Below are 13,940 nucleotides of genomic sequence, written 5' to 3'. Positions count from 1 at the left end.
TTTTAAATTGACACAAATATTTTAATCATTAGTTGCTGGAATTTTAAATATAATTGAAAGAAAAATGTATCCATATTTTTTTTTTTTTTTCTAATATTTTATTACTAAGGATAATTAAGAATTTAAAAAGAAAAATTAACATTTTGAAATGTAGAGAAAATCATTTAAATCTTGAACTTTAATTTTAATTGAAATTCAAGTTTTGTTCATTTAATAAATTATTATGACTGGGGTCTTGAAGGTTGAACCCACTAAGAATTGTGGTTAACTTTAGGAACTACAATTCACTCAAAATTGTTTTTTTCAAAAATCCTTTGGTCTGAACCCATAAATCTACTGTTTCTAATTCATAAGATCTTGGAATCTTACAACATATATCCGTTTTTTAGCAAATATTTATTTGTAGTGATACTGTTAGTTTAATGTCATATTAAATTGAGTCTGCTTTCCGTCAGTCATTTCAAAATTATTTTTAGGATTAAAATCTTCCATTTGTATGAGTAAATAATGAAGCAATTGAATTGACTTATTTTTAAGTAATATTAGGTATTTTAAAATAGAAAAAAAACTAAAGCTTGTTGGAAAAAAATTGTCCAAAGGGATTGTTATACGTATTAGTTTTCCTGAATGACATAAAAGGGTATTTCAATTATAAAAGAAAGCAGCCCCCCTAATCTTCTCTTAATTTGCCTCCTTTTCAATATTCATTTCTCAAAGGATCTTGCTATTAATAAGGAAGACATTTTATCCATGACTGGACATGAATGAGACTCGTGTCTTCCTTCCTATAAAAACCCTTTGATATTAGAAAATTACATTCATTCATTGCTTAAACAAACACTAATCTGATACAAATCACATTTGCAAAGTTAGCCTGACTCTTAATCTCTTTCATCTATTTTTGTTTCAAAGAGAAACGAATACAGCTGAATACTTTTAAACATAGTCAGTATATTTTTAGGATTATTAATTACTATTTTGACACAATTTGAATTCTACCAACTTAAAAACATAACACACATGGGACCTATTCCAAGTTTTCTTTTCTTGAGCATTGATATCTTGATTAAATTTTCCCTGAAGCACAGATTCCAAAACTGATGGTTTAAATGTCCTCCTGCAAGAAATCTTATCAAATATTTGCCCATCAACATATCACCAGTTTAACAGATTATAAGCCGATTTAAAATTCATGAGAATGTTTCTAGAAAGTCTGACCATGAAAGAAAGAGGAATATTTGTACAAAAGCTGTCTCGAAGGGTATCAAAAATGAAATTGCACAAAATCTCGCTTTATGATATCGTTGAAGGCTAAGGGCATGGATATGTCAGCAACATGCATAAATAGGATTATAAATGTGAAAATTGGAGGTAAGTCAAGGACACGAAGAAAAAAATATATATTAATGATTAAAAAGGAGAAAAACCTCGCCATATAAAAATGTCTTCTTATTGTTATTAAAGCAAGTACGCCAGTATTTAGTTTTCTAAAGAGAATTTATTTAAGGTTTACAGAGTTTCCAAAGCCGTACCGACAAGTATATACTCACGAAAAAACTTGGTGAAGTATCTTAAAAATGTAATTCACTTTTAAAATCAAACGTGCTGTTTTAATTATAGTCTTTGTAGAGATATTCATGATAGATTTCCCGTGTGAGGAATTTTCTTTTTCACTTCTAGTTTGATCATTGTGCCGATCGAAAAATACTTATGCATGATAAACAAACTTTTAAGTACGGTATTATCACACAACCTCATCTACTATAAAAACTGCTTCCACTTAATAAACAATGTGACTTTATTTTAAAAATAGGACATGTGGTTAATATTTTTGCATTACTTTAACAATGATCAAGCAAAGGCCATGTTTGGTTTTTTTGTAAAACTAGAGCACACTTTTAATGTATTGTGTTCTTTATATATATGATGGATATACAGACTAATAACTTAATTGTGCGTACATTTTAAAGACATTTTTCTTGTCTATAGAATGTAAAGGGGGGAAAAAGGTATGCCTACTTTGTGAAAGCTTAATGTAGCTAAATATTCACCATAAATAGACATTTTTGCTATAACATATATATGTTGTGAGTCAACACAAAAAAACAAAAAAAAACACCATAATTAAGAAAAGTAATTTTATACGATATTAATATGAAGGTACTTATAAATAGTCTAATATTTAATAAGGATATTACAGTCAATCATGGGTTGTATATTCAAATTTCTGGAATAGGTCGAGTCAAAATTCATAAACAAAGCCTTAGTCTTTGCATTTTGAAATCTGATTCAACTGCATTTATAACTAAATAGCTCCAATCTATGACCTTCATTTGATTTTTGAGAGCTGATTAGTCAAATAAAACCATATTATGGAATATGCACTAAAGGCCTCTTGAGAAAGAGCGGACATAGGCACAGCGCTATTTCGCTAACACACAAAAAACCAGGCACTGTATTTTGTTGTAAGCTGTCAATTTCATCGCCTCACTTGATGCGTCAAGGTCATTTCATAATTAAACTTTTTTGATAAATAAAGGAAGTAATAGTATACTTTATCTCCGTTTCCATAAGGACAAGAATACAATTTCTTGTGGATCCTTGTTGTATATATATATATAAATTGTCTATCTTTTTATTTAAATGAATACATTCTGGCTATAATTTACAAGTGTATATCTACACTTTCAATACAGTATTACTAACCAATATTATAATAATACAGTTTTGAATAAAATACTTTGTAGGATTTTAATATTTTGAAATACAGAACGTTTGATTCTTTAATTTTTTGTTTATTTGACCCTGAACCTGTGATGTTTATTATTTCCTTAGAAATTATTTAATCCAGCCCAAAGCTTTAAGCCAAGCAGCGGAACTATGTCCACGTAACCATATTTGTTTAAATATAGTTAGTTACACGATAACATTTTGTACTCTAAGGGTGTTGAGTATACTTGGACATTATTCTATAACTAAATATGCAACCTCTATGTGTTCACCATTTTAAATGAAATAAAAAGATGAATTAAGTGGAGAGAAGAAAAAGTTGCATTCATCATATTGGAAAATAATTCAGTGACGTCATTCGTACCGGTATAATAAGAAGTGTCATTTTGCTTACTAATAAAAAGTATCTTAATAATATATGTAACCTTCATCCCTTTGCTTATAGCTTTGATTCGTTCGATTAATGCGTTCTGAGTCGCATTTTTTTTTTTTTTTTTTCAAAAAATGAGGTGGAAGATAATTTATTTTGTAGGAACCATCAGATAAATTTATATAAAATTACCTAATGTACTTTCCACTCACTTAGTTTTTTTTTTTTTTCTTTATTCTTAACATGTGCATTTTCCATTTTTTTTTAGATTAATATCTTTTACGTATACTTCCAGACATGTAATAAATTAAAGTAATTGTTTTTTGTTGTTTTTAATATTTTCAGATAAATATTTTATAAGTTATGAGACCTAGCTCCATTTTTCTTTAACAACATTCGTCATTACATATTTTTTTTAATAAATGTGGTCCGTCAATAAAAAAGTAAATTCGGATGAGTTATCTCAAAAATGAGTATGGACAATATTTGTATTCTGAATATAATTAACTTACATTTGAAAGGTTTATTACCAAAAAGTACGGTCTGCACTACATAATTTCCGATCGTAATAACGTGAAAATTTGAAAGATATTAAAATTATTCATTGATGTTATCCAAAACTACCATATGAAAGATTCAAAACTGAAATTGTCCACTATCTGCAACCACACATGCCTCAAGACGAAGTTAGAATCTTTGGCATGCTCACACAATTTCAGCAGAATGAACAGAGGTCAATTCCCAGACAATAAAAGCATTTAAATCAATTAAATTATCGTGAAGGGTACTACATGCCTTCCTCTTTTTGTCATCCAAAATATAATAATCAGTAGATTCAAATCCAGGGATGATTGAGATCATTTCTCCTTGTACCACAATCTCCCGAAGTTGTCCGAACAGCATTTTGTTGTTCCTGCAAGTACGGCATGGACCTCTGTCTTCCTGCCAAATATAGTTCCAAAAGGGATAATGCTCATATATCCAGGGTTTTACAACGTCCAGGAGAACCTGGATGTATCAATCCGAATCATCTCTACCCTTCGAGAAGAAATTTGGAGATTCCTAAGACCATTAAATTAGAAATTTTGTCTTCGATATCCCTGAAACACATTTTTTTTGATCCAGTCCCTGGGGGGAAAATTCCATAATTAAAAATTAACTTTGGAGAAAAATGCGATTCATTTATTTAAAAAAAAGTAAATAATATTTCAATATATATGTAAACTAATTAATTAGTTTCAAGACAATCCAACCAACATTTTGAAAATTTAACATTTTCTTTATCTTACATTTTATTAATATTAAATTTTTAATTCTGAGCATTGAATGATAAAATATTTCTATAAAAATATTGTTATTTCTCCCAATATTAACAAAATTCCTTAAATAAAGTGTGTACCCAAAACTTGCAATATCATTTAATAACAATTTTAATCCCGTTTGTTTTAATTACACCATGAAGATGTTTTTTTTTTTTTTGTAATTTAGACAAGTTTTTGCTTCACAACTCTGTAGAATAAAAATAAACTGATAACTGCATACTATAAAACTTCTGTAAGAAAATCATAGATGTATTAATAAATATTTTAACTTTGACAATCAATCAAATACAATTAAGTCAAAGCAGTATTAGTAAAATGTGTGTTTTTGAAGCATAGAAACATTAATGCGTAAAGGAAAAATGATTTTAAAAAAATATATAAATAAATATGAGGTTATATTCAAATTGCACTCAAAAGTTGTATTGAAGAGTATTTTAAATTCTCCACAAAGACAGACACAATTTTGGATCCTTTTGAAACGAATACCCGAAATTTTTTGTTAATGGTGGGAAATTATTTAGATTATTAAATTTCTTTCAAGGCTTAGACCAATTTTAAAAGTATGACGTTAATTATATTATAACATTTTTCTTATTGGCTTGTCTTGTGGTTTTATTGCTTAACTTATGACGAATATGAAATTGAAAATATCTTTAAAAAGAAAGTTTTATGCATATTGTTGAATGGATGTTTATGATATTATTTTATGCACATTTTTTTTGTGTATTTCTTTACATCTCTATGTATTCAACAGTTTTTAGAGCTTCCACATTTAATGAACCATTATCCACAGAGAGAAGTAGCTACGACATTACATTTGAGTATCTCTTTAAACAACTACATACCTTATTAATGGTAATAGATACATGAAAAATGGGATAATATTTTAAAAATTAATATCGAAACATTGGTTAATAATCTTTTTTATGTGTATTTATAAAAAAAAACTGCAATAAATCCATAAATTTGTGCAATGATATGTCAATGTAACTTTTGTGGTGTAAATATAAGTCCATTCCCTTGATTTATAACTCTTAATATTTTCAAAAAAATTCTTTTCAGAATAAGAGGTGGCCTCTATTTTGTACAAAACATACCAAGGGATGAAAATTGGAAAGTTCTTCGAAGTGTCCTTGCTGAGTATAAGCCACATGTAAGTATTTTTCTTATTGAAACTGTTTCTATTATTATAATATTTTTCAATCGCAAATGAAATTCTAGGTAAATAACTTAATTAAAAGGCCAAATAAATTATTTAAACAACTTCATCCTTTCAAATACGTCAATGATTTCGAAGAAAAGATGCTTGTAATCTTTCGAAAATAAAGCAGGAAATTAACCTTATGCTATTCACAAAGATTGAAAAATCATTTGGAATTTTTTACCAGCTATTACTTGGTCTATTCACCTCTTATTGTTGGTCTTGCGGTTATCCAACAAACATAAGCAATTGCATTGTCCATTTTTCTACTTCTCTTTCCGTTATTAATGTTTTGAACTCTGATTGGTTTACTCGAGCTTTTTTGTTTTTCAGCTTGAAACAGTTTTCTAAAGGTAAATGAAGAAAAATGCAATTGTTGGAAAGAATTAGATAACCATCAATTGTCTATTGGTCTTTTTTTTACATGTCTTTTCAAAAAAATAAAAAAAATATTCCAAGATACAATAAAGATAATGTTTTTTTTCCTCGTTTTCTAGCTTAGTAATAACCTTATTATTGATTACTGCAAAATTAAAGTGAATGACGTAATTTGGTAATAAAAAAGAAAGATAAAATATGATAAATGATCCAATATTTATAGCACTAAGGAAAATAATGTATGCAAAATATCCTTTCAGCTGCCTCAAAAATATTTAAACACATATTTCATAATTAGAAGGTAAGGAATCCCCCTTATTATCTATCTATGGCGTAGATCATGCTTCAAATTCCTCTCAATAATAAGTGAATGATATACGTTAAAGTCTAGAACAGAATTTAAGGACTCATTTGAAATATTGAAAGCCTTTGAGAAAAAGGGATGAAATTAGAGAAATATGATATAGAGTCAAGGCTTTTGTATACTTGAATTTCACGTTGTCAGTTGATGAAGTAGTCAATAGTCAAAAGAGATTATCACTCTTCAATACTGAACAAATAAATTTAATTTGTCTATATATGAAAAAAGTGTGTAGATTCATGTATTTAATTAGTTGGTATGATCAACTAATTTTTGATATTATTATTTATTTTATTTTATTTATTTCGGGCAGTGGCGATAAACAAAGCCTATAAAGGTCGACTTATTTTATAAAATATAAAAATTATCGTTTATAACAAAAGTGATGCATTTATAATACAAATATTAAAACATAAACAAAAAAAAACAAAAAACGTGACAGTGTAGAAGAAAACACAAAAACAAACAAGTGTCACACAAAAAAGAATTAAATAAAAATCTCTTGAGGTTAGCCTCACTTCCCTGGCGAAAACAAAAAGGGGTTTTGTTTTTGCTGAAAATTCGGTGTAGTGTAATAATATCTTTAATTGCACGTCTATGCGACAAATTGATGAGGCCAAGTCGTTTGATTTTGCATTTGTAGTTCTCGTTATCTCCCAATGAAGGAAAAAAGTACACAAACCTGGCTTGCACCTTTTCTAAGGAATCAATCAAGTAATTTCTTGAAGGATTCCAGATCCATACATTAGAATAGGTCCAGGACTACCTTCTATGCAATCAGCAAGTCAGAAACGTTAGAGAGGAAGACGGGCTATGTCAAAATGGCCAAACTGGACCTGGAGGAGTGAAAGAAAACTGTCCAGGCTAATCATCTCAAGTTCATGAGGGTCCATGAAAGAGATCTCGGGGTTTCACACCAGACTGTTGGAGACCTATAAAAAAGTGCGTAAAAAGAGCTTTGCGAGGGTGGAGAGGCCACTTTTGACAACAGCAATGAAAGAAACCTATCTCTTTTGTTGCAAGACTCTTCTGAAAGTTCTTTGGACTCTTCTTTAAAAAAATTGGGCTCCCTGCAGCCCTCACGTAACCCAATAGACTAAACTTTTTAGGTACATGTCGATGGGAAAAGTGTCAGTCCTACAAACACCGAGGCCCTTTCACCCAGCACTGGGATGGTACAACAGAGGACTACATCTGCAGCGGGTGCCATGCCTTCTGCAACAACCTGGAAGCAATAATTGTCGCTTAGGACGGCTATATTAATTATTAAGAGAGCTTAGACACATCTATTTATAGTATTAATTTTGTTGAAATTCTATGGTTAATTTATAAATTATTTCTTGTTGAAGTTTAAAATTCAAAGTGTTCAGTTTTTAATGGACAACTTGGTATATTAACGCACTATATTTTTATACATTTACTAATTACTTGTATTGAAACTGAATAGTGGAACGATGTATCTCGATGCCCAGCGAGAAATTGTTAGTTTGAACTCAATGTACATAGGTTTGCGCCCCGGTCGTTCCTAGAAAATAAATATACTTCATGTACTTCAAAGAAGAGTCCTAGGTCAGATGGAGGAAATGCAATACTATAATGTTTAACTGCATCCGACCACTTCATGGAACACTAAAAAAAATGATATAGGTAACAACTGCTACATTTAAAGTAATTACATCTGTAATTTTAAATCTATCGTATATGATGCACAATTTTCCGAATCCTCTATTTGAGCCATTTGACTATTGTCTCATAAACTTCACAGATGTGCACATAAATATATAACCGATTGATTATTTATCAGCAAACAATGACAATATGAACTTATTACCTACTAGTTTTTGTATCGACGTATAAATGACGTGGTGTTTTTCAAAAAAAATATATATATATATAATTTAAGAGGTTTTATAAAGAGAAAATAATTCATTTTTTAAAAACATCATCAATAAACAGTCATTAAGTTAATATGCATATAAATTCATCATTTTCTTATCAACAGTTCAAAAATATCGATATAAAATTTAAAAAATCATTAACTTTGAACGATAATTATCAAAAGAAGTATTTTGTTTTTAAATAAATTTAAAAATTGTAATTTCTAAAAATAGAAAAATCTGACCGTGCTATAACCAAGTGTATGCAACAGGGTTAAATAAATATTAAACATTAAAATAAGAAAATTTCTGATAAAAACCAAATTAAGCTGAGGTCAACCTTCTCAAAAACCTTTATTTTTATTCCCCTAACGGCTTCGCATGTAAATAGAATAATTTTAAATTTTCTGGCTACTTTTTTTTTACCATAACGCATTAATTAATAGAATATTTACGTACAAATATCATTTAATTTAGAAACATAAATTCAAAAACACTTTTGATAGCATATTCCGTTCATAATTTATTCTTTTGTACAGCCCATGATAACCATACAACAAATCTACAAAAGTGGACTTAATAAATTCCCAGTTGGTTAAGTTATATTTTTTTTTCCATACATTCAATGGAAAAAAAATCATCCTGTCAATTTTTCTTTTCAATGAATCAATGTTCTGAATGTGGATTGGTTGACTAGGGAATTGCTCACAGCTATTATTGAATATTGATTCTATAGTTTGTGAGGATTGAAACTACCAACTGATTTGGTGATAAACTTTAAGAACAATAATAAAGCAATAAAAAAACTCTATGGATCTACAAAGTTTATTAAATTTTTTTTTATTTGGCTGTAGATGCTAAGTTTGAATAAAAGGTAACATTTGGGTAAAACTGGAGCATTTCTTTGATCCATATATAACCAATTTTCAATATTAGAATTTATTTTTTACTATAAATTTAAAAATATTATTAAAACTACATAAATTTCATTCATGTAAGATAAACACTCAATCAAAATTGTATCAACATACATATTGTGTTAGTTTATTAATATAAACTTACACCATTTTTGATACATTTCTGCAAATTGGTTTGAGAGAGTATATTTTAACATGGATTTTCACATTTGAATAAGGTTTTATATTTGTTCATCTATAGTTGAATTGATCTATTTGTATTTTCGGTTTATTTTTCATGTCAATAGATTTATTAAGTATAAATGTACTTACACTATAAACGCAAACATTCTTCTAATAATAAATCAATTTCTTTGCACAATTTCTTAAAAATAATAATTCAATTTGGTGTTTTTGTGCTCATGTGTAAACACTAGGTACTCCAAATTCATAAAACTTTTTTATTTAAAATATATATTTTTTCAATAAAAACTTAATCTTTTTACTAAAAGTGTATAAAACTTCTCATGGAATGTGGGATCTGCTTTTTCTAGTTAGTAGTCTAAAAAGAGTTTATTTTTATTTTTCAAAGCTGTTGTCATTATTATTTAATTATTTATGATAGACATCGAAGTAAAATATGAAAACTAGTGCATGTGTTCATAAAGGAATGAAAGAACCTGTTTACCATGATGTAAAATATTTCAAATAGTTTTGAATTAAATAAAACGTTTTCCCAATATAAACTCGCACAGTTCACACTAGATGTAACTCATATTAACATTACGAAATAATTTGACTATAACTGTGTAACTATAAAAAACAATTTTTTCTACAATATAGTCAGTATTAAAGTAAATACCATTTTTGTCGCGGTTGTTGTATCTATATTCAACAGTAACAATAAGGTGTTGCTTCGGGAGATATAAGTGTAAGTCCTTGTTAGACTTGGAGTAGAATTAAGGATTGACATCGGAGTAATTACACCCTATATTTCCTTTCTATAGACGGTGGGGGATGTGTGCTTATTTCCTTCCTCTCAAGGTTGCTTGAAGCTATCTAATGAAACGTCATGACAGCTAACTTCCTTTTCTCTGGAACATGCATCATATTGTTACATTTCTAATGTTTTTATTTTTACATACAAAATCAGTGGGAGATTTATATTATGCATCATTGTCTATAACTTTCAAATTTTGTACACACATTCCCAGATTAATCTAGTGTTAAATGTAATACGATAAAAAACAATCAAGTGTCCTCACATTTTCTGGTATGCCATTTTTATATAAATTCCATCAATAAAGCTTCAAACATTAATCCTAAAAATAATTCATCTCTAAAGAAGAATAAAAAAGAAATAATTAAATAATAATGAACGTCATTAAAAAAAAAAAAAAAATAAAGATATTTTATGTTCAAACTTGTTTGAATACGGAGCAATTTAATCACACCATCAGGACTAACGGGTTGAAGGAATCTTATTAAAAAATTATTAAATGCAAGATTTTGAGGGAATTACCTATATTTATTTGTTTGCGGTGTAACAACCCGAATATTATCGAAAAAAACTAAAAAACCAACAACATTCATACTCATTAGCTGTTTCCTTATTAAAGTTTTTAAAAAATAACTCAACATTTAATTAAAAGTTTTTATTGATACACCTTCATATACATAGATATGCATCAATAGTTTTCAAGATTGTTTCTACATATGGAGAAATACTTGACAAGCCGATGCAGTTATAAATGTTACTGAATGCCTATATATATATTTTAAGGAAGTTTTTTCTTGTAAAAGTTTTGAATGTGTATTCCTCCAAAGGATTCATAATATAAAGTCAGTTGTGCACATATTTTGATACCCTTTTCTATTGGTTACATATTGATGCATTAAAATTGTAATTTGAAGTGATTGAAAAAAAGGGGGAGAAAGTTCTCTAAAAACTTTAAAAATAAGGTATAAAAAATAATAGAAAAACTTTTTTTTTAATGATTCGGTAAGTGAATAAATATATTTATTTATGTTGAAAAGAAACATATGTGCAATATGACTTAGCTCTAAGTAGGTAGGATATAAAGCAAGCCCTTTTTTATGATAAATTATTTAATTAAGGCATGGAATGCTCATATAATCGAATTTATAGTTGATCCTTATAACCAATTATTCTGGTACCTCTTTTTAATATATACATATATATATAAAAGATCTGTGAAAAGAAGAAAAAAAAACTATGTTAAGCTATTAGAAAAAGAAAAACGGTTGTTGTGTGTGTTCCATTTTTTTTATACTATTTAATTTGTTAATGTGATGTGAACTTTTCCCTCTGAAGTAAAAGTTCTTCCTCAATTTTTAAAAAAATGCATAATAAATGAATTTAAATGTAATTATAATATTTTCCCTGCACTAATAATATTTTAAATGTAGAGGATTTTCTACATATAAGTATGAATGTCAATTTATGTATATGTAACATTTATTAATTAGTCTTTGTTTATCTGTCGTCTGGATTACTTTACTTAGGACTATAAAAAAAGTTCTTAACTGAGTCAAGCTCAAATCGGGAGTGATTTTTTGGATCGTCATTTATTGCAAATCAATATCAAAGGTAGATAGATTAATGAAGAAAATATAACAACCACAATAATAATGATTACACATACACCTAACTCATTAGGGGTCCTTAAAATAGTGAAAGAAAGCATAACAAAATTTCATTAAGAATAATAAAATAATAGTAGGACATGGTACGTCAATTGAGTTGATCTACTCGAGGTTGCATAGATTTATGAAATTGCTCCGAGGAATTTATTGGATATTAATTTTATATTAATTCTGAGACATATTGACAGGGAACTTACTACAGAATTTCACTTCACTCAATGTATCTACGATAGTGGGGTTAGAAAGCGTGTCAACTGTGGATGTCTAATTCTATTGAGTCATCAATTTCATTCATCCTTCTCATCTACTCCGTGTTTCGGGACATTAGGAATCCATATTTCTTCTAATAAATTTTAAAATATTCGTCTCCTGGGTTAGGCTATCATCTAAAAAGTCCATCAGTACTCCTTCATTTCAAAGAATGGGAGTCCTTCTCCGCCGAGTCTGTCTCAACAATCTACTTTCTTGATTTTACAATATGACATGGTCTTCATTATATTAAAGACATTCAAACCCTCTGAAGATCTTCTACATCGTAGTGAAGCATATGAAGCTAAGTCTCCTCATTCACTCAAGAGGATCTCTCTCGCATAGTGGACAGCAACGAGGAACAAAGAAGACTGTCTGATTTACTCAAACCCTTTAGGGAAATTTAATTACAGGATTTTTCTTTGTTAACTCTGTTACCTTGGCATCATCAAGATTATCCTTTCAACCAAGACTAAATATAGTCAATTACTAATTTGTACTCACTGTCATTTGTTGGGATGTGCATCAATTTTAATAATAATCTGGGAGCCTGCCAAAAAATGATTTCACTCCATAAGGTACAGAAGGTTTGACCCCCTGAAATTACTTATGTCACTATTGATTTATTAACTTACAAAGTTACTAATGATTATATTGATACAAATAAAAATTCATTCTATACAAAGGTAAATTGTAATATTATATACATACAGGTTTTAATATTTCTATGCAATGACCTCATAGTCACCTAGAACATTTTTTTGTCTGCCTGACCCCCCTTACTGGATCTGTCCTATAGAAGAGTTTTTTGAACCATAAAGTATAGTACTATGTCAGAAAATCATGCAAAATTAAGCTTGACAAAAATATCGCTGGGAAACTTGAGGTCAGACCCATCACGATGTACACCGAAAATCGTAAAATATACATTTTTTTCTACCGATAAAGTTACAAGGACAAAACTTGCATCAATGTATAGAACTGTCAGGACATTATAAAAAACTAAGACTTGCAAACAATTTCTGTCAAAAAAGTGAAGTTAGACCCCCCCAAGTCGCCCTATAATGGTGGACAAAATCTTGTGTGGCAGGCTCTCGGACTAAAAGCCTTTTTCATCAAATAGAAGATACTAGATAGAGACTCCTTGATGAATGTATGGAATTGAATCTATCGAAAGATCTTGTTACTTCGTTACTCCTGTCATGAAAGAACAGGTCATACGTGGTAAAGTTGACCATAATTACTTATAGTGACCATGAATAATTAATTGTAAACATTTCTGTAGTTTCATTCCACTCTTAACATATAGTGAGCGCTTTAAGTAAAAAGGAGACATAAATAAATTCAAATCCCGAAGATTTACAAGGATTCCTTGAAGCAAATAACTTTTAAGATTAAGTGAAGTTCAAAACTCTCGTAGTATGTATGGTTATGTAATAATTTAATGAAACTGAAATGTCTTAAAACTAATACTTTCTTGAAATAGAACCGACAACAAATTTAAGATTCTAAATTTTATTTAGGAATTAAAGCATGCAATGGGGATCGTTCTTTTGCTTTACGTATAATACTGTTAGCTTCATTGATTAATTTTTTCCACTTAAATGCAGGTTAAGCGGTGTAGTCTTTATAATTATGATCGTTTTTGTAGGAGTACCATCAGCTTCTACTCTATAAAACTTAACACCAATAAATCCGATGTGTCTAGAAGAACCTACTTATGAAGGAAGCGACTCCAGCCGTGACTTGATATATGAGCTTGTAGAAAAGAGTATATCTGTAATTAAATTTAAGGCTCCACTTAATTTTCTCAAGTATGAAATGTTTGGCATACAAAAACAGCCAATTCTTCTATATAAATACATACTATAGTTTTCAACTGTTTGACT

General features: G+C 28.9%; 1 protein-coding gene across 3 annotated transcripts in view; it reads left to right on the top strand.

Moving 5' to 3' along the window:
- The window catches only part of LOC121129190 (probable 4-coumarate--CoA ligase 1), a 292,268-nt gene that overhangs the window by 189,804 nt on the left and 88,524 nt on the right, over positions 1-13,940 (top strand). For all 3 annotated transcript variants that reach the window (XM_040724873.2, XM_071893293.1, XM_040724874.2), the window contains one exon: positions 5,485-5,575. In XM_040724873.2, coding sequence (XP_040580807.1) covers positions 5,485-5,575 — 91 coding nt within the window. The remainder of the gene's footprint in view (positions 1-5,484; positions 5,576-13,940) is intronic.

Source organism: Lepeophtheirus salmonis, chromosome 14 (assembly GCF_016086655.4).
Source record: "Lepeophtheirus salmonis chromosome 14, UVic_Lsal_1.4, whole genome shotgun sequence".
Taxonomy (NCBI): Eukaryota; Metazoa; Arthropoda; class Copepoda; order Siphonostomatoida; family Caligidae; genus Lepeophtheirus; species Lepeophtheirus salmonis.
Note: the sequence above shows the minus strand (reverse complement) of the source record. Positions and strands in the feature narration are given on the sequence as shown.